This window comes from Dasypus novemcinctus, chromosome 5 (genome assembly GCF_030445035.2).
Source record: "Dasypus novemcinctus isolate mDasNov1 chromosome 5, mDasNov1.1.hap2, whole genome shotgun sequence".
Taxonomy (NCBI): domain Eukaryota; kingdom Metazoa; phylum Chordata; class Mammalia; order Cingulata; family Dasypodidae; genus Dasypus; species Dasypus novemcinctus.
The window spans coordinates 108,274,559-108,297,253 of record NC_080677.1 but is presented as its reverse complement, the minus strand read 5'-3'; the positions used below and the strand labels follow the sequence as shown (position 1 = coordinate 108,297,253).

The 22,695-nt window shown below is 40.8% G+C and overlaps 1 protein-coding gene across 4 annotated transcripts in view; it reads right to left on the bottom strand.

Annotated features, from left to right (window-relative positions):
* NRF1 (nuclear respiratory factor 1) overlaps positions 1-22,695 on the bottom strand; it is a 140,942-nt gene that overhangs the window by 4,973 nt on the left and 113,274 nt on the right. For all 4 annotated transcript variants that reach the window (XM_004463234.4, XM_071215275.1, XM_004463236.5 and 1 more), the window contains one exon: positions 22,492-22,616. In XM_004463234.4, coding sequence (XP_004463291.1) covers positions 22,492-22,616 — 125 coding nt within the window. The remainder of the gene's footprint in view (positions 1-22,491; positions 22,617-22,695) is intronic.

The following is a 22,695-nucleotide window of genomic DNA, read 5'->3' as shown; positions in this document are numbered from 1 at the left end:
GAAGCTAGAAGAATGGAGTAATGCCTTCAAATGTCTAAGAGAAAAGGCTTTCCATCTAGAATCCTAAACCCCACCCATGAAATGATACCCATATCAATAAAGTATGCAGGCATATTAAAGACATCTTCAGACAGTGAGGGCTCAAGTAATTGGCCACCCATGCACCTTTTCCCAGGAAGCTCTGAAGGATGTGTTCCACAAAAATGAAAGAGAAAACTAAGAAAGGAATGGTTGTACAATCCAGGAGACAGACTCCCCTTTAGAGTATGGTGAAGGGAACTCTGGGATGAAGATGAGGGGCCCAAGGTGAGTGCAGGGCAGCAGGCTCGAGGAGGACAGCTCTAGGCTAAAATAGCACTGAGGAGCTAATGGGTTTGACTGCATGGAAAAGACTACCTAGTGGGGCTTCCAGAGCTGTTGGAAAATTTGGGATTTGGGTAAAACTGGTGATACTACTTTAAAAAGTAGGGGGGAAAAGCATATAAACTTGAAGAGAATATAAAAGTTGTACAAAAAGGTAAATGTAATCATAATTATGATACACTTGTCTTGGCAGTGAACAATTTTACATAGTTATAAACACAATGTAAACACTGAGTTAACCAAAAATTGTGATAATGTCTCAACTCAAGAAATAATGATAGGAGAGTGGATGTAGCTCCAAGTGGTTGAACGTCTGCTTCCCATGTATGGGATCCTGTGTTCAAACCCTGGTACCTCCTAAAAACAAACAAACAAACAAACAAAAAGCCCAACTCTCTCACTGGGGAGTGGGTGTAGCTCAGTGCCTACTTCCCATGTACGAGGTCCTGGGTTCACTTCCCAGTACCTCCTTTAAAAAAAAAAAAAAGATAGATTGATAGGTGGTGTGTTTTTGTTTATCTGTTTTTTGCTTATTATTATTATTATTGGAATAACGAAAATGCTCTAATAACGACTGAAGTGACAAATGCACAACTATGTGATTATACCAAATACTACTGACTGTACACTTTGGATGGATTTATGCTTTATTAATATGTATCAATAAAATTTGTTAAAAAATAATAAGACTATTATTTAGAGCAATGAACATATATACAAGAAAAAAAAGCATAAAGCGTTAACCTTTGGAATATAGTTTTTAAAAAAGGCTTTTAGTCCTCTTCAACATTTAAAGCCATATATTACTTTGATGAAACTAAAAATTAATTTTAAAAATTTATGTCAAAATATTTTCTTATGCAAAAAAAAATCAAACAAAATAAAATGTTATTTTACAATGTTAAACTGTTTCTGTTTTCCAGGGATAAGTTTTGCAAGTTTAGGAATAAGTATTTGATGATGCAACATAAAACAGAGCTTGATGATAGTTACTTTTGAAGATCCAAGCTCTCCCTCCTGTGACTTAACAGAAGTGGGAGGCTCATCTAGCCATTTCTCACACTTTCTCACACTTAAGATGGTGGAATGAGGAGGAGAGAGAGGCCAGCTGCACACTCATACATGGGGCTGGGAAGCAAGCACTGGCTTCAGAAGGTTGTAGGGCACACTTTGTTTTATCTAGACCTTTGCAAATGGCTCTTAAATGTTTCCAAATCTATTCCTCTTTCAGTTCACCCAAACCTGCAACCCGAATTATCTTTCCATAACAGGTCATTCCCCTAATCTTAAACTCTCAAATTCCTTAACATTAAAAAGTGTCCCAAAGCCTAAAAAAAAGTTCAAAGGCTTTAGCATGATATTCGAGGATTTCCATGTTTGCCCTGATCTGTCTTCCTAGTCTCACTTGCCCCACTCCCCACCCCCAGGCAGAGCTTGTGCTCTAGGCACTCCCTGAACTACTCTATGCTCCTCCAATGTACTGGTCTTATTCCTTTCTCATGGGCCTATGCTCAAGTTGCTCACCTACTGGAATCCCCTTACCTCCATTCCTCCCCCTTTAAAATCCAGTACAGTTGTCCTCCACTTGGAGACCTGCCCCATCCCGGCCCCAGTCAGGACTCAGCACAGGGATTCTCAATAGGCACCGGGACAGGAGCGTAACATGTTGAGTATAGGCCTTCCCACTTGTTTGAGGACTCCTTCAAGGCCAGGCCTGGCTCTGGTTCATTTTATATTCTTCACAGTATGCGGTACAAAGTCTGCCACAAGTTGGCATCAACACAGTGCCAAGGGCAACAGGTCAAGGGAGTCTGTTGGCTTAACCCATATGCAGCTGGGACCCACTCTCCAGTCTTTAGACTACAAGTATGGGCGTTGAGTATACTAGAAGGCCATTTGGCCCCTTCAGAGCCCCCTGCAGCCCCGGTGTATTATGATCATCATTGCTTTCATACTTTCCTCTGGCCAAAACAAGTAAAGCTAATAAAGTAACCAGAATGCCAAGGAGCAAAGACAGGACACTGGGTAACTCTCCCCCAAACCCACATGTTGGCAAATGGCAACCCAAACCAGAAGCAAAGATCAGCCTCATTGCTATGCTCTAACTCTGGGCTTGATTCCATTCCCAAAGCTCCAAACTCAGGGAACAAGTTACATACTTTACAAATACAGTTACTACTGTGATTAGGAGAATCTTCCTAATAGTGATCAATTAGCCTGGAAGGGGGTTGGGATGGAGGATAGAAACATAGAGAAATGGCAGAATCAAATCTCTTTCACTTCGACTTATGATGTGCTTGGGTTTTCTGCCTAATGTTGTTAAAACACTGTTTCTCATATCATGGAAGATTTGCCCAAGAATAAAATAGAGAAAGTTTCGAATGCAAAAATATATATTGGCTGACACTGCTATAACCAGAATGGCCTTTTGAGCATCCAAACTGATTTTGTTACTCTCCTTTACAATTATTCAGTGGCTTCTAATGGCCCATGGAATATAAAGCTCCAATCTTTGCAGGAATTCAAACTTTTCATGTGGGCCCCTTTTGTTCAGTTAAGCCTTGTGACCCACCAAGCCTCACATGTTTTACACTCCAGTAACTATCTGACTGAGGTTTTCCAAACATTCACTTCATTGGTCTGTATGTACCATTACTTCTGACTTGTTCCTTGAAAGGGCTCCTATTCTTTTTCCATAGTCAGTTCAAACCTCTCCCTTTCTTAGATGCTCTTCCCCTGTGGCCCCGGAGCACTTCATACAAGCCTCCACAGAGGCAATGATCTTATTTATCATAGCTGTTTGCACGTCTTGTCTCCAAGGAGACTGCAAATACCTTAAAGGAGGGACTGAACCTGTATCGTTTTTGAATCCTTAGCAGTCAGTAACTGGTGATCAATTAGTGTTTTCAGTATCCATGAATGAAATCTGCCTTCTGGAATTTAACCTGTATCCCTCTTAAAACTGAAGTCTGGCGATTAGGCTGTTTTAGAATGGGAGTTTCCAGCTCAGAATAGAGAAGTATAAAAAAATGCTACATTCAGGACTCATCTGGGGGAAAAAAAACCCACATTTTTTTGAGATTCCATCTTCTATACTCCATTTCCAAGTAGGGAGGGAACAAATTCATCCTCTACCAGTGAGTGATGAAATGACTCTCACGCAAAGCTGCATTGGGGGTGAAAAACTAGGGGCTCTGACTACACATTTTAAAAGCTTTTCAGAGAAAGACATTCTAAATATAGGGGTCATTTCATAACCTCAAAGCCTTAAAATCCCAATTCCATTATTTTCACATGTAGTTTCAGTTCACCTCCACCTTAAATAAATGCATTAGCATTCAACTGTGCGGATTTTAGGAACACACACACACACACATACACAGAGGCAATCTGACGTGGGATTAGATTAAATCGTCTCAGTGTCTCTGACCTAGCAGCCTTTATGTCCATGGCAAAGGAAAGGGGGAGGGGACTGGAGGCTTTGGAACTGAGTAGACACTAAGTCGGCCTGGCTGCCCTTGGAAGAGATGATTAAATGCTGAGATATCCCAGCATCTGCTCAGCCTGCCCCTGATTAGCCCTAATCTAGAAGGTGAATGCTAATCCAAGATTGTATTTTGGGTCATTTCAATTGATTAAGCAACAGAAAGCCCTTTACACTCTGCTTGTAAGGGTTTGGAGTTTTCCTTTTAGTTTTTCAGAAAGACCTTGTAGTAACAGGTTCCCTTGACATTTATAGAGCACTTTTCAAAGCCCTCTCATGCCCTTGCATATCATCTGATTTCTGCTAAGACCCTGGTCTTAGCAGGTATTTCAGGATGAGAGTACATTCCTTTGGCAGAACCATGAGTTTATCATAAAAGCACATCCTTATAAAATCCTGAAGAAAAATCTCTGGTGCCTCAATATTTGAAAACTCTGGGAAATCTTAGACTAAATCCAATTCCCTTTTTCTTTAAACTCAAACATAAATAGATAAAAAGTTTTCTTAAAAAAAAAAAGGAAAGAAAAGAAAAAGGAAACAGATCAAGAGAGGAATACATGCATTTCCCCCCCTCAAGATCATGGAGTTTGTGGTAAAGGCAGGCTCTGGGAGTCTTCCACAAACTGGGGTGCCCTTTACACCGAACATGATGGCCAGGAGCCACCCCGGACAGGAAGGACCTAGAAGGGAAAAGACTATTCTCTTTTGGGCCCACTGCCACCTCTCCTCTCAGGCTTCTTGGTTGGGTTTACAGAATTGGCCAAATGGAAAAAGAGGTCAAAGGTGATTCAGAAACTCCAGGTCCCAGCACAAGGATTTACTTGTTAAACAGCAGTCAGATGAAAATCCCTGGAGGAAATGCTGGCTCCAGGACATTTCTCTGTAAAAGACAATGAGAACTGACCCTGCTCTATTTTTCTACCAGTTGGGTATCATTCTTGAGTCCAAATGGCTAAATATACTCCTCCCAGTCTGCTCGCTTCTCAATACATGGCAATTACATCTAGTTGCTGAGGTTAAAAACTTTGAAGTCTTCCTTTACTTCACATCCAATATATCAGCAAATCCTATCAACTCTACCTTCAAACATAAGCCCAGAATTCAACCTCTTCTACTGCTACCTCCCTGGACAAACTGCTATTATCTTCTGCCTAGACTATATTTTAGCTTCCTATGTGATTGCGCTGCTTTAGCCCTTGCTCTTCTTAAGTCTACTCTCCACAGAGCAGTCAGAGGGATCTTTAAAAAATTCCATCCAAGGTGATGGATATGGGGGAAATGCTCTGAAAATTCAGATTCCCAGGCTGAGCCAGGTCTGGACACAACTCAAACACTCCCTGCCTAGTATTTCTCATCCCTGCAGGTCCAGTGCCCTCCTTGGGAAGAATCACAGGGAAACTGATCACCAAAACACACTGGCTTTTGCTTTGCCCTGCTTTAAAAGCACAGCATCCATTTTAGAGGGTCCTGCTCCTCTCATTAGGTGAACCATTCCTCAGTCTCCTTAAAGTTTTACCCTTTCCAAGAGAATCTATATTTCATCAGGGACCTATTATCTTAATTTTTAAAAATAGGTAATATGAAGGGTACAAAATTAAAATGCCATACAAGGGCATAGAGTGGAAAAAAAGTAAACCACCCTCACCTCCCTCTCAGTCACCCAGTTCCCCTTCCTGGAGTAACGACTGTTGCCAGCTTCTTGGATGGCTTATGGTCGACACAAGGCAGTCTACGCATTTGAAAACATATTTATGTGTCTGTATTTTCCCTACCCAACACATATTTATACTATTTTGTACTTTGCTTTTTCAGTGATCTTTACTTACAAGTACAGAGAGAGCTGCCTTAGAACTTTCTAAAATAGCTACATAGTAGCTTATTGTATGGAAAATATTTGAATTTGAGTAAGCAGGGCTCTGACGATTTATCCTTGTGTTTCCAACCTTTTGCTATTATCCCAAATGTACTGATAATTTCTCACATATGCAAGTACACTGTTATTTGCAGGATTATACCTAGGAGTATGATTTCTTTCTATATAAATATCAAAGGATATTTATATTTAAAATTTTGATGTACAGTAATAGGTTCTTAACTTCTTTCATTCCCTAAATCCTTTCAAGACTCAAAATAATCTATCTCTAGTTCTAGTAGTGGAGTTTAAGATTTAAGTAATTGTAAGTAATGGAAATATATTTTTGGACAGGGGGTGTGAATCTCTCAAATCATATTACATTTGTTTTCTAACATATGTGATCATTTGTTCAAGTTAAGGGGTTTGGTCTTTTTTCCCCTGCAAAAACAGGGGTCCATGAGGTGTTAACAGTGGTCTGTCTCTGACAGCGGTCCTGGGGGACGCTTGTGGTAGAACACGGGCGCCAATGAGAGTAACTTTAAAGGTTAGGGCCACAGCCTTGCACGCTCTGGATCTATCATTCATGAGTTTACCTACTCTATTTCAGACCCCTCCTGGGGTAATGAGTTTCATCACTTGTCTGCTGTATAATGGAATATATATGTATGTATATATGTATGTGGGTGTGTGTATACATACACACAAATATATATATTAAATTATGGAACTTATTTATTTACTTGGGGAATTAATTTATTTTTGCCAAGACTAACTTCTTTTAGTATTCTGAGATTTGATGAATAAGCCTCCACATCAAAGTTAGCTAATTCTTCTTGAAATACTATTTGTCAATGGCCATCTCATCCCACCAAAAAAAACCTGCTTTCAATACCTTTATCTGAAAAAATAAAGTCTAAACGGCTAACAGCCTAGGGATTAAACTAGCCTTTCCTACATTAAATATCCAATGTTATCCCTTCATTACAACCGTGTCTGTCTCCTTAACATTCCCAGAACACCAAAGGTATTTGCTCAGGCAGATTCCTTTGCCTAGAATTACCCCTTGCCAATCAAAGTCCTGTTCTTCCAACAATTTCCCTATTTTCCATGGGGTTACCCCAGTTGGAACAGCCTACTAGGTTATTTCCTTCCTGTGATTTGACAACTTCCACCATTCAGTTGGCACCAAGTCTGTGCTACTGTTTCTCAGTAAAAATGTACTTACTTAGATTGCTGGCAGAACCATGCCGTTGAATACAGAGCAACTTGAACATAGTAGGTGCTCAATAATTGTTTATTAACACTGATCATATTCTTTAAGATTTTCAGAAACTTGGTATATTCCTTTTAGCCTTGACCTCTGCAGACTGAAGAGCCTTGAAGCTTTTTACTCTGCTCCAGAAGGAAGTTGATTTTTTCCACAATATCTTTAAGGTATTACACAGAGGTAAAATAGGCTGTTTTATTTCCATTCAAGGTTTCCAAGTCAGAAAGCCCTACATGTGAATGCTGGTTTTGCCACTTAATGGCAGGTGGGTCTCAGTTTCTTTATAGGTAAAATGGTAATTATCACCCTCATAGGATTGTTGAGAACTAGATGTGCCAGTGCAGGTGAAGTCTGGCATAGTGCCTGGCATGCAATAGGAATATAATAAATGTTAGCTGCTTTTCAAAGATGACTGAATAAGAGGTTTGATGAATCTGGTTGGGGTCACAGATTGTTAGACTAAAGTTCTCAGGAAACAGAAAGGAAAGCAGAGACAGCAAAGATCTCCTTTCAGGAGCTATTTGCTTCTGCCAGGAAGTACATCATACGCCAAAGGCCTTCAAATATGTAAAGACTGTAGATAAAAAGGCATGAAATCAGGGCAGATGGGCTGGCGGGCAGCTTCCCTTCTGAAATGCTGTGATGGTCAGACCTGGCACTGGAACCGACACTCACCCTGATGTATATGAAATAGCTGCTGATCTGGTACATGGCAATAATCCAGGCTAAACCATTAACCAATATTAAGAATGTTAAGTATATGAAATGATCATGGACACTATGCTCTGATGTTATCCTCACTCTGATAATTTTCTAACCCCCTCCAGAAACTAATAAAATAGGCTTGAAACAAGCTTGATCAGAGCTACCCAGAATGCCCTCCCCACTTCTCCCAATACCCCATGACAAGATAGAGCAGGACACACAGCCTGAAGAAGAATGGGCCTTTCATTTGCCCTCATAGTCTAGGAAACCTTTGGAATTGTTTGTCGTAAATGAATCTTTCAGTCCTAAGGCCTTCCAAGTTGGTCATGGAAAGATCTTTAGTTGGGAGAAAAATATTGACGGTTCTAAGAGAGAAAATACAGAGCTAAACAAATAAGTGGTCAAATAAACAGAACAATTAGTGGAAGAGAAATAATTCTTAAAATTCAAAGGAAAAAATTATAATTCATCTACACTACCTTCTGTAGTATATATGACAGAAGTTGACCAATATGCATCAGGAAAATGCTGGTTTAAATGAGGAAGCAGGGAAACGGACTTTGGCCCAGTGGTTAGGGCGTCTGTCTACCACATGGGAGGTCCGCGGTTCAAGCCCCGGGCCTCCTTGACCCGTGTGGAGCTGGCCCAAGCGCAGTGCTGATGCGCGCAAGGAGTGCCATGCTACACAGGGGTGTCCCCCACGTAGGGGAGCCCCACCACAAGGAGTGTACCCATAAGGAGAGCCGCCCAGCGCGAAGGAGGGAGCAGCCTGCCGAGGAATGGCGCCGCCCACACTTCCCGTGCCGCTGACGACAACAGAAGCGGACAAAGAAACAAGACGCAGCAAAAAGACACAGAAAACAGACAGACAACCAGGGGAGGGGAAGGGAATTAAATAATAAAAAAAAAATCTTTAAAAATAAATAAATAAATAAATGAGGAAGCAGAAGGCTATGACTGTGAAGAACAGGAGTAAGAAGTGAAACCATATATTGTATTACTTGAGTAACTCCTGCAGTTTTTCAAGAGCCATCAAGGATTACCTACAGTGTTTCTAGGGCTGATAGGCTGGAGGGAAGTTCTTTAAAAGTTTTCATTTGTAGGTTCAGAAAAAATTTTACATCAGAGGCTAATGTCTAAAGAAGGCACTACTATACTGGAAGGCAAAGGCAAAGGCAAAGGCATGGTGTGTACTTGTGCAGGAATGGAAAAGGATGAAAGGAAATGAGGTAAAACCCTAGTCCAGTAGGCAAACAATCCTCTAGGCCCTCAAGTTTTTAAGGTTCTCAAGGGTTACAACGTGTCTAGGCTGCAGAGCCATGTTCACGTCCACTGATGAGGCCACCACAACATAAGATAGTACAACACACCATCCAGAAAGCACACAGCACTGGAATGACAGCCTTTCAGGGTTATGCTACCCTCCAGCTGCTTTCTTTACCCCGAGATGAACCACCTGCAGTATTCTGAGTCAGTATCCATGTGCCAACTGTGCAGTATGTTACAAAGGTGCCTGGCAATAATGCAGAACTTTTTAAAAGCACGAGCATGAGAAAGCAGATCTATAGCTCAGGGTTTGAGTGCCTACTTCCCATATACAAGGCCCATATACAAGGCCCAGGTACCTAAACACACACACACACACACACACACGGCAAGAAGGGCCAAGAACCTGCTGGTCCCTAAACACAAACACACACTGGGCAAGAAGGGACACACACACACACACAAAACACACTGGGCAAGAAGGGACACACACACACAACACACGGGCAAGAAGGCCCAGAACCTGCTGTGGAGGGCAGTCAGCAGGGAAGACAGTTTCACATGCATGCCCTGGCCCACAGGTTGCAAAACTACGTCTGCTACCCACCCATGGAGGTTTGTACAAATCTTTTGGTAAACAAGCCAGTAGCATACTGAATGCAAATGGTCACATGTGTATAACAGTATCCCTTAGAGGCAGCTTTCAGATGAACCGAAGGGAGCATAGGTCATTACCTCACACCTCCCCTTCTAAACTGAAATTTATGATGTGGTTTTCTTATAGCAGACCTACCTTCCTAATGATGTCCTCCTTAAGCTAATATGAAAACTAATTTGTATTTAAGTACCCAGCAGCTGGGTGAGGGTGGGGGAGATGGTTCAGGCTTAAACAGGCTTGCTTAGAGTAATTGTCCAAGGATTTAAAATGTGTCATGCGTAATCTGCATGATGGATAATCTGTATGTGATGACTATGAGTTGGCTATATTTACATTTATAACATGGACAGGCCTCTCCTGTCTCATAGGGCTGGGAGGATAAGTAACATTATGTTTACATGATTTAAAGTGTGAGAAAAAAAGACATTATCTGAATTTGAGGCAGTACTGCTTTTTCCATACACGTGTTTTCTCTTAGGAGTCAAAGCAATTTTTTTCTTTTTTCTTTTTTAATTAGAGAAGTTGTGAGTTTACAAATTAATCATGCATACCCTTACAGGATTCCCATACATCACCCTACCACCAGAACCTTACATTGTTGTGACACATTTATTACAAATCCAGAGGCAGGCAAACAGAGGAGGCAAGAATAAAGATCCTGCCCTTGTCCCAAGAATTGCTAAAGATGCTACCAGCCCAGTGTTCCATCCCCAGGAATGCTGCCTGCTCTCTATGTGGTCCAGACTCTGAACAATTCATATACACACTCTTGGCCCTTGAGTGTTCCACACTCTCTCCTCTGCATAAAAAGAAAGGAGCCCTCTGTCATAAACAGCAGGGCCAGGAAAGCTTAAGGAAGGGAAGGCCAGGAAGCAGGTCAGCTGAAAGGAGACATTCCTGAACATTAAAATAGCTTTTCTCATTGGTTACAATTTGGTATTTTGGAGTGGGGAGAGGAAGTTCATGAGATTCTTGAAGGGGAAAAAAAAAAATGAAAGAAGGTAAAAAGATAGAGAACATAGTTTGTTAATATTGCTGGAAGGAGCATTCCAAGAAACTTGCAGACAAATTTCCTTTCCCCCTCCTAACAAGACTGAAACAGGAATTCCAAACCTTCCTTAAGCAGTCAAGACATTTCAAATCTCTAAAACAGTACTGTTGAATAGAACTTTCTGGGATGAAGGCCAGGTTTTTATTGTGAACTTTCCTATATGGTGGCTACTGGGAACACTTGAAATGTAGCTTAGTGTATGTAAGGAATTGAACTAAATAGCCAGAGTACAGTTCTAAAACTTTTCTGGAGCTTCCAGTATGCCAATTCTATATCAGAAATGTGTATCAGTCAGACACCCATCATGTATAACACTAGCAGAGTTGCCTTTGATGAGATGGAAACTCAATCTGAAATTGGATGCTTTGCATTCATCTAAAAGAACATTTTCCTGACATTTCCCTTATTTAGATGATAGGTTCTTTCCTTTACTGTCTGACTCCAGCAAATTATTTTAACATCCCCAAGTCCCATAGGCCCTTAAATAAGAAACTCTATCAGCATTTGAAAACAAGGCAGTTTAGTTATACATGACAGAGCTACAAGCAATCAGGAGAAGCTGGGCTCAGCAAAGTCAGAATTACTGGACATCTCTTTAGTGAGCCAATCTGATAACATGGTCTTTGTAGTCTTGCTCAGGGTAGTGTCTCGGTTTCCATATTTAGACCCTGTCAATGATTCTCAAAGCCAGATTGATAAATTTACAATAAAAAAAGATGTTTTTTATAATCAATTTCACTTTGAAAACCTCATTTAGGCTCTGAAAAAAATCTCTAAATTGGGGCCTTGCTAGAGTGAAGATCTGGGAAAATTACAATGTCACAACAAGCAATTGTGCTGACAAAGCAAAACCAGTATGTGTCTGCATGCTGGGCTTCTGCTCTCGGGCTGACCAACAGGAGGAAAAAAGAGGCTTTGTTAGGAGCAGATGTAGGGTGGGAGGCCCCAGGAAAGCAGATCTGTTGAATGAAGCAGGTGCCACTTAGACATTCACTTTATTGACTCCAACCACAACCACCCCTTCATTTGATACCCTGCTTCTGGCAGGAGAATGGAGAGAGAGCATCACACAAAGAGGAAGCATTTTTATCTTGTTCAGATGACTGCTTCTGCCAGGCTGCTGCTGCCGGGTTCTACACATTTGCTTTTTATTAAGCAAATGTTAGAGCTAGGCACTGGGAAGTGAATCTCTGTATTTACACAGGTAACTTGAGAGCCATGGGGCCCCAAACCTTACTGGTTGTGATGTGCAAGCTATTAGAGTTAATAATAGAGCACTGACATTCCTTCAAAACCCTAATAGAAGCATAAATAAAAAGGAGAAGTCCCCTTTACTCTAGACTCTTAAAAACTTAATTCTGAAATATTTCTTCCTGCCATGATATTCTGGTTCCTGTGTGAGCAGTGATTAATCTCCTTTTCATGCGCTCCAAGTCCATTTTTCCATCCATGTACTAAATAGAAATGATACCAATTAAACTAGTCCAATCATGGCTTTGGATTTAGTATGCAAAAAAAACTATTTCATTTACAGAATATTACCTGCAATGACAGTCACCAAGATTCTCTCTTAGGTACAAGGAGCTAGAATCATCTAAGACCAAAATCTGTCTTTTGAATACAGACTCAGAAAAATCTGGGGACCTAAAGGGATGGAGAATGAGTTAAAAAAAAAAAAACCTGTAACATGCCTCGAAACCCTGCGGAGAGGGAGAAGACCCTGCACAGAGGCGTCCATCTGCCTGGCCAGGGCTGTCAGATGGCATGAACCTTCTTGGGAATCTCTGACTTGCAGTCCTGACTTGAGCCCTCTGCCAGACTGTCCCTGACTCGGATTGGTGTCCGGCTCACAGAAGAGTGCCACTGGCTCATCCAGTTTCCCCTGGTACCTGACACATTCAGACCAGGGACTAGATGAAAGCTTCACAACACGTGTTAAATCCCTCTGGGACTCCGAGAAGCCTAGAAAACTTAAAGAGGATCTCAGTTTTATTTGCTCCAGCAGGCCTGAGGGATACAATATGCTTCTATCAGTAACAGAAGCTGCCTGAAGCAGGTATTCTCAGTGTGGGATTCTCCAGCTCCTCTCCCCAAATGGAGACTTACTGGCCTCCAGATCCTAAGACTACTGGCCCCAAGTGCTGAGAGTGCACCTCTGAGACTAGCTCCCTTTCCATTCAGTGAGAGTGCTTAATAATAAATAATGGTAGCAGTAGTAGAAGCAGTTAACAGGTATTACACAATCACAATGCTCTAGGCACTAAACAGAGTAGGACTAAATCTAATCTGATGACCCTAAAATTAGTGCTGTCAACACATCTCTAAGGAAAGGGGAGACTGTAGAACAGAAAAACTGCCACTTCCTTCTGAGAGTTATTCTGGCCTTCAGTAGGTCATCATGAAGGGAGTAGGGAAGGAGGACAAACCTGCAGGAATGAGGAATCACCACCTGGCTGTCCTTCAGTTCTCACAATGCTATGAAAAGAGCTGGTATGTAACACTCAAGGAGGCAGAGAACTGTATACTCTTTGGGGAGTTCTAGAATCGAGAGTCCCATTACTCATCTCTGTGTTCCCCATTTTTAGCAGCAGCCATGTTTCACCGTGAAATCTGGAATTCATCCAATAATAATGGTTACTTTCAGCCTTGTGACTCATCAGGCTCTGGATATTTGATCCTTTTAGGAGTCACTATGAGCCCAATAGAACACCTGGTGGTCTGTGGATGCTTTGGGCAGAGAACAGAACCGTGCACTTGTGGGGAATCTAAGTGGCTTGGCTAATGGACAAAGACACTAGGAAGTGGGCCTAGGTGTTACCATCTCTACAGCCTCCTGTCTTAGCGTTTTCCGTTTTGGGACTCGGCAGTGCATAAAAATAGTCCTGTTCTTCTTGCAATCCTTCTGCCCAGCTGTTTAGTGGCTGGGGATTACAGCAGTCACACGGGTAGTTGTTTTAGCAAAGCCATTCTATGAACTGAGAAGGTCACTGGGAGATAAGGCTCATAAAGCATTTGTGCTGCCCTCCCCTGTGCAGAGGGGGTACAACTTCCCAGAAGACCAGAGTTTATCTGCTAAGCCTTTAGCTCAGCTCTGTCCAACAGAACTTTCTGCCATGATGGTTCTATATCTGCACATTGGCTCTTCAGTACTTGAAAGTTGGCTAGTGTGACCGAAGAATTGAATTTTGAATTTTATTTAATTTGAATGAATTTGCATTTAAATTTAAATAGCCACATGTAGCTAGTAGCTGCCATATTGGACAGTGTGCTTTAGAATCTTTTTTTTTGGATACCATGTATTTACTTGCCTCTGTTAAGAGTTACCATGACTCTGACACTTCAGAAGTGAATTAAAACATGGCTATTACCTTTCCTTAAAACAACCCTGCAAAATGGTCATCCATTTTGTCACTTTGCCGATTATATTAATCAGATGAATAACAAAGACTGTAATTTTCATTTGTTTACTTCCTAGGTTGGGTAGGTTGGCAAGTGGGAATGGAGGGGAAAGATGGGAGCCCATGTTGTGTAGCAGGAATACTGGAGATCTGGGTTTGATTTCCAGTTTCACCATTTATAATTAGCTGAATGGCCCTGGGAAAGCTCCAGTTTTAACTGCCTCTGCCATGATAGGGCTTGACTGCTCGCACCCACCTTAATGGAGTGCTGGTAGAATAATTCAGAGAGAGCTCAGTCAACTGCAAGGTGAGGGTGGTGGCAGCGGCAGTCGGACTAGTTGTTAATGAAGAAAAGGGAAGGATGGAAAAAGAATGGAAAAAGAAAGTCCCAAAATATTATGCCTCAAGTATACAGTCAAAAGTAGAACAAAGTTGAAAGGGTTACTTTCCTGGTATGATATTCTGAAATGAAACTATTTCAAGAGAAAGTTAGGCAACTTAAATGGCAAAGACCCTGTATATAAAGAAAGCTTCTTTTCTAGAGGGGCCCATGGAGTACCCGAGAACACCCCCATTCCCAAGGTGCGGCACCGCAGCCCGCAGCCTGACCAGCTTCCTCCTCACCTCACCCTGCCTCTTTCTGAATTGCAGCTCAGAGCTCCCTTCATTTTATTTCTGATAGTTTTAAGTCCATAAGTATGCATCCCCCACTGCTGCCACATTAAAAACAACAAACAAAAAGTTTTATCATTCTCAAGGAGAAATAGTTGTATTTCAAACAAATCTTCATTTGCTTTTTCTTACACAGCAAGCAATGCCTCAGCTTGTTCCGACTGATGCTGAGTACCTTGGTTTCCCTTCAAATCTACCTGTCAAAAGGGGTCCATTTGCCTTGCAGGAGGGTGGCCTAACAAACCTAAGCTACCATACGTACTGCTCTCTAGGGCCTTTAAAACGGGAAGACTTGTATCTTGTGACTCACATCTTACACACTAAAACAGTTACTCAAGGGTTTCTTTTGTCAAGTCCTGGAGGCACTGAACTGACATCTTTGGATTAAAGGTACAAATAAGTATCATAGAATGCAGCAGCTCTTTTAAAACTATTTTTATCATGGTCTACAGGGACTGAAGATGCACTATCTCTTACAACGAAACGTTATTGAATACACTTACTATTTTAATTAAAATATTAAGGGAAAATTTAGCACAAACTGGAATAGTACACAGGCACCCTTTTTGGAAAGCAACATTGACTTCATCTGAGAACAAGTCCAAGTGCTAATGCTTCCAGAGAACGAGAAGAAGCAAAGAAAAAGGTACAATGAGAGAGGTATTTCATTGTTTATTAAGAAGGACATGTGTTGAGTAATAATGGATGATGGTGGTGGTAATGACATGGAAAAAGTGAAAAAAGTCACCCTTCAAGATGGATGTTGCAATATAATGCAGTTGTTGAGACTTGACGGAAGATTGTGCCATTTTAGGTATAACAGAGGCCACACCAACAGCTGCAAAACTCTGTGCTAGAAGAGTAGGGTAGCCCTAGACCAAGGACAGTAATATAAGCAAATGCAAGAGTCTTCGATCAAGGTTCTAGAAAAGGATTCTGCTCTCCTCCCATCTTTACCATATTTTCCTTTGGAGCGTAAATCCTTTCATTTCACAGGTAAGTATTTAGATCTGTCTTAAAGACAGGAAAGCAGGGTCAACAATAATATTGTGTGCTTGGAAGAACTTAATGCATTTATGAAGGATGACGATGAAGAAACTGACACTAACAACTGATAATTTCACATATATTGTGATAAGCCCTAGACCCTTGCCAGCAGTTTCCATTGGTAGGTTTTTAGGCATTTTTTTTTTTTTTTGAGGTGTGGGGTCTTTGATCTACCTGCTCATCTGATCAAAGCTATGAATCCCTGAAAAATACAAATATTTTTGCACATTTCTCAGGGTCGACCTCAGATGAAGGACATGTAGATTTTCATAGAAAATGAACACACATATTAATTGCCTCCTTTGGGTCCAGCTGGGCCTGCCTCTTTATAATCAGCACAGAATAGCCCTCACAGCTATCCTGTCTCACTTGGGAGGCCTTGCAGAATAGGAATGCATGTTCCAATTGGTCATGCAAAGACCCCACTCAAGAGTCATGCTCCCTTATCTGAACCTCATGTTTCTCTTCTCACCATCTTCTCACTTATCCTTTTTGCTATAAAGATCACATAGGCATGTGAAAGAGTAAAGTCATGTTCAGTTTGAGAAGACAGGAGAATTTTTTTCACTAAAGGAATTTTCAAATTGATATAGTTTGATTTGGCAATTGGAACAGGTAATAAAATATTCACTTGTTTTACACTCAGCAAGACTGAGTGGGGTCTTTCAGTTTGAGGAGATTCTATGTTGAAGAGTCTTAATACAGAACTTCAAACAGAGAACCTGAGTCTTTACCAGCAAGACTGTTGCTAGGGCCAGGCCAGAACAAAGAGGGACATATTGCACTGAAGATAAACAAGAAGGGCTCCCGTTTCTTTAAGTGTAATGTTAGTGCTTTGTAATCAGTTTTAATTTTTAACCAGACCCAGTCCTTCAGTCCATTTCTCCTCATTCAGGGCATGTGGAAGGTAGCTGGCCCTATGCTTCAACCAGGACAGCAGAGGTAGTAGATGGTTTCTGAGTCTTTAGCGTCTGACAAGGGAGAGAGATGTTACTCTCCAAACTCTCCAAACCCGGTCAAGGGTTGGAGGCTGAGCCAAGAGAAGGGCTGCAGAGAGGAGCAGGGGAAACAAATCAGCTAGACAGATTATTCCAGGACACTGCCGAGTCCTTTCACTCTCTCTACTCCAGCCCTACTACCCCAGTGCCTGTCTTGAGAAAAAAGAAGCTTGAAAGGGCCCTGCCAATAAACCGAAGGGTAATAGGAGGGCATGGCCAAGGGCTTCTAGGAGGTGAGGAAATTTTTCAGCTGAGTTTATTTCCTTCTAAACAACATTATTTCCCCCTCCCCAAACAATTTCTCCTAATTCTAAACAGTACCTCCTCCTCAAACAAATGAAAAGAAGACACAGTTGCTAAGTGTTCTGTTCAATGGAATAAGTCTGACAGCCAGCTAGTTCTGTGAATTCTGCAACCGGAAAAACATATAGACCTGTGATCTCCTCCAGGTTAGCAAAGGGAAGCCTGTGCATGTGTGTATGGAGGGGAGGCTGCTGGGCAGGGGAGCACTAGGCATTAGAAACCACCAGAGCATCCTACAGCCGTTGGAACAGCTGAGGTAGACAGGCACCGTGCCTAAACTAGACAACAGAGTAGCCTCTGAGAGAGGTAGAGGAAAGGCTTGACCTCTCCAAACTTATTTGTTCAACATCAGGAGATAGTGATCACTCTGCATTGTGATCACATCCTCCAGGCAGGAACCTAGACCTCACATCAAAGAGAGGCAGCACAGCTGAGTGTTTTGGAAACAAATTGCCTAAATTCAAATTTCACCTCTGCTACAGGTTGCATGAATCTGGTCAAATTATTGAATCTTTCTGTGTCTCAGTTGCCCTCTATGTTAAGAGGGTTAATAGTATCTCCCTCACAGGGCTGTTGTGAGTTTTTAGTAAGTTAATGCATGTAAAGCACTTAGTACAGGGCTGCACATAGTAAGCATTAATGGGACAGTGGGACTGAGAGACAGGTAGCTGAGGTCGATAGCTGAGAAGAACGTTGATGTCCCATCTTGGAGAGCTTCATGCCCCACTTACCATCTTTGATATTAAAAAAAATGAATCTGAGAAATCACACACATACACACACAAATTGGAAAGCAAACTTGCCAAGTGTAAGAATCCAGCTTCTAAAGAACTCTGCCCAAATAGAATGGATAGCCAAAATTCCTTAGGCTAGAAATACACACCTTGTGTGGTCTTAAGAATCAATCTTTCCCCTACTTAATCTCTGTGGGTCATGAGCACTCTCCCTCTCCCAGGGAAACAGGGTGGGGGAGAGGAGAAAACTTAAATTGGTCTATTTTACAACTGGTTTGCAATTCTGTTAAAAGGTTTGGTCAGATTAAAAAAATGGCTAATATAAGGCTTTATTCTTCCAGGTGAACTTTAAAATTATTGTAAAGTTCACTCCCCTCCCAAAATTAGGAATTTTAAATAATATTCCCCCCCAATCTGGAGATGGGACTTTTACTAATTGCTAATAATAATATCTCAGTGATAAAACATTATAGGACAAAGAACAGACCAAAGAGATATGTGGAAAAAGAAGAGCCCACACATAAGACCCCACAGAGTCTATCTACAAACTCTACATATGATAAAGGTGACATTTCATATTGTGTCAAAGGATGGATTTCGACCTTTCTTTGGATTAAATGATGATGGAATAATTAGACTATGTAGTAAAAGAAGTCAAGTTGTATCTCTACCAAAAGCCACGTACCAAAATAAATTCCAGATTTTTAAAGTATTCAAAATAAAAAAAGAGATAATCAAGGAACTGGAAGAAAATGTAGTTTGAGATTCATCTGATTTTGAAGGTAGAAGAGACTTTTGGAAGTATAAAAACAAAAGAGAAATAATAAAGGAAAAGTATATCATAAAAATGAAAGTAATGGAAGCAAAATTAAAAAAAACTTGGAAAAACTATTTGCAATATACACACCATTAAGAGTTTACACCCTTCATGCATGAAGAACTTTTCCAAGTCAAAAAGAGAAAGACTCTGACAGAAAAACAGGTAAAGAACATAAATATTAAAATACACACACACACAAAATAAAAATGTATCACTAATATAAAAAATGCAAATACAAATGAGATATACTTTAGGTTCTCAATAGTGCTGTTGGAAGTATAAGCAGGTAAAGGTTAGGTAGACTGCAAATAAACAAAGAAATGGGTAAGATTTTATACAACAATAGACAATATTATTTTTACTATAAAATATTAACCTAAATTATCAACAACAGGGGATTGGTTTATTATGGATAATAGGATAAATTATTAACAAGCATTAAAATGATATTTTAAAGTATATTTAATTACACGAAAATGATCAAAGTACTTCGAAACAAGTTCTAAAATAGTAAAGACAACATGATCCTAATCAGGTTAAAAAATTTTATGTATAGAAAAGAAAAGCCAGATTAAAAAAACACATACACAAACATTAACATTCCATGGTTGTGGGATTATGGATGATTTTTATAACCAGGGCAAAAAAAAAAAAAAGTCTCCAGCAAATGCTATGTTCCCTTCTTTTATTGTGGCATCATTAAGGAGCATGGTAACCATTTTAGAAAATGTTGATAACCATCTTAGCAGCTCTGGTTTTGAGACCTGAGGAGACACAAGTTGAAGCAAGTGACTCCCATGACCTTTTCTGATTACCTGTGAATAGCAGTTACCTGTTTCTTTTTGTTGTTGTTGTTTGTTTACTTGTTTTTGAAATACTGGGGCTGGGGATTAAAACCGGGACCTCTTATGTGGGAAGCCGGCACTCAACCACTGAGCCACATCAGCTCCTCATCAGTTATCTGTTTTGTTTTCCCGTCTAAGTTTTCAGGAGTGAAAGAGAGCTGTATGAATCTGCAATAAACTTTCAGGCATAAGAACATTCTGAAGTGGCCAAGTGTCAATATAATTATTTTTGGTGATTTCTGCTGAAATAGGATGGAAGAAAAAGGATCCGTAGATCTGGTTCACTTGAGAATTGCTAACAGGGGGCAAGATCTGGGTGAGAGGTGAATGGTACTCATCAAAAAGCTCTTCAACCCCTATGGTGGACTTTATTCTGCTTTGGCCAGAGCTACTGGTCCTGGAGTTTATTAGCACAGGGGTCCTGGGGCCCAGCATAGAGGATGGTAGAGTTGAGGGACCTAAATTGTAGGGCCTCTTATATTAGGATGTATTAGGGGGAAGAAAGTATGGGAATAATTGTGTTAAAAGATAAAAAGAGGTTTAAAGAACAGTGGCCTTTCTCAGCCTTCGGAAAGTCCTACCTGCACCTCAATGGAAAAGACTACCTGTGGAAATCTCTCAATTGAACCAAAACATGAAACTCCATCTTCAGAGATGAAAAAACACACAAAACCTCATATGTCTGTTTTTAAAAAGGGAGAACATAAATGAAATAAACCTGGGTAATGCTGGTGCTTGAATAGTCACTTTTGTGTTGAGGATGGGGTAGGGGTTCAAATCAGGATGTGTAAGTACACAGTCTTGAGGTCTTAGTGTGCAGAATTAAAATTTCCTGGCATGCCTGGGTCATTATCTTTAACTTGAAAAATACTATCCTACATGGCACTGCTTCATATCCTTGTACTCTGCTCATCCATCTCCCACTGGTTATTATACTCCATCAAGCCTCATATGCAGTGTTCTTCTACCCTCTCTAGAGTTCCATCCCAAAAGACAAACTCTTTCTGCTTCAGGCCTGAACAAAATCCAAATTGCTCTTAGAAGAATTATCTTCTAGAAGGATTTTTATTTAAACCATACCCTGGAATTTGGGATGTACTTTATTACCCCCAGTAGTGTCTGTGTCCAAGTTTGTTCTATGCCTACAAACAGCACCTGCATTCTCCCATCACAGACATGACAAACTGGCAACAGGATACAATCTGAAATAATGATGAAAAGGGAACTCCTAAAATTCTAACCAGATACCAAATTAGGTAGTTAAATGGGAAAAATCTAGTTTCAGTCCCAGAGTAAATCCTAGAACACTGGGTAAAATGTCAAAAGATGTAAGGAATATCAGAATTGTTTCACACCCACCCTTAGATTCACTCTCTAAAGTTCCAAGGAACAGATAGAACGATTGGCCTTTGCCTAAAATTGCTAGGATAAGGCAAAACTCAATGACCTAACTTGGTATAAAAGGGGTACACTGAGAAAGTGATAACTCTAACTCTCAAGGTCTGAATTCACCAAGTGTTGGCAGTCCCAAATGGGGGAAGGCCTGGCTGGGGGACCTGCTGGCTTTTAGGATATAGACCAGAATTTTCTCTTAACATAAATGCAGTCAAAAACAAGAAACCAATACAAACTGCTTCACAGCCTATGGCTACTGAGGCAGCTTCCAGGAATCAATTGTTGTGAGCATGATTTAACATTATCATGTGACCGAACAAGTCTAGTTGACTAGTGACTAGAAGGTCCTTACACTTGCCTATAAATTCATCTATCTGAAAAGGAGAGGCTGGGGAGAAGCCCAAGCTATAAAGCAGTCTGTTCTCTCTCAGACAGGTCAAGACAATTAGAATGGATAACTAAGTCTCCTACCAAACCCACACAAGGAAGTATTTTTAGCAGTTCCATACTGAATAATAGCAATCACACTTCAGAGGAATGTCACATAGCCAGAAATCCTACCTGTTGCTCCAGGGAGATTAGGACTCAGATGAGAAACAGAAAAACAAAAGGAAACAGGGGTAGGGCTCTAGCTATAGAGAGGGTTTGTTTTTTGTTTTTATTCAATCTACAGTTCATTTAATCCTGAACATACATCATACGTGGAGAAGAAGCACTTTATCTTGCAGCATTCTGGCTAAGATCAACCCTGTCTATTTGTTAGTTCACAGAGGTCCCTTGCCCTATGGAAAAAGCAGGCTGTAGTTTAAGTGTGGGGGGGGGAGGGGTGGAAAGATTCTCACAGACATACCCTAAAAAAAGTTCCAGGAACTTATACTTAATTTGTTCTACTTAATCTAATGATATATTTCTTTAAAATTTAAGAAACAACCACATAGAACCTCATAAGAACCTCCTTTCTGACCCATACTTCTGAGGCATTTCCCTAGGCAGCCGAATTTTGGTTATCACTCCCAGAGCCTGCCAAAAGGGATCCAAAGAGTTGGGTGGGAGTTGTAAATGTTTGCCACTGTATTTCTATGAATTTTATCCTTTTTATTTATTTGGGATCTTCAACGATATCCAATAAATCAAAGAGCTGGGAAAGAAGGGCAGAATGGTGGCATGTTCTTGGCTAAATCCAGAGGTCCCAAGTGAGATAGATAGTGGCACCTTTCTTGAGGTAGTCATAACACTCCACCCTACCACTACATACCCACCCGTGGGAGAGTCTCTACTATGCTAAACGGCACTGATATACCCCATGGAAGAGTAAAAGGACAGAATACGCCCCATAGTAAATTTTCAAGTACCTCTCACGAAGTGATCATAGCAAAAGAGTCATTTTTCAAACAAACAATCCCAATAGGTAGCCATCATCATGGCATTTTCTTTCAGAAAACCCCAAGTCTCCTACTAGTGAAAGGAACCAGAAGCTCCTACAATTTTCCTATGCATCAATTGTCTACTAATAAAGAAAAAATTCAAATCAAGGTTCAATGTCTTTCTGGAGGGTTTGTTGTCAGTCATGTCATGAAGGTTTAAGTGGAAAGCAGGGAAGAAATTCAATAAAATATTTATGCTCACTTACCATTAGCATCTTGGACTCCAGTAAGTGCTCCGACAGCTGCTGCGGTTTCCCCAGACAGGACAATCTGTCCCCCCCCTTGTAAGGTGGCCTCAGCCAGGGTGGCCACAGCATGGGCGGCGGCTTCACTGCAGGTACAGGAAGAGGGGAGAGGGGTGTGTGTAAGATAAATAAAAGCACAGTGCTGCAGCAAGCAAACCATCCTTT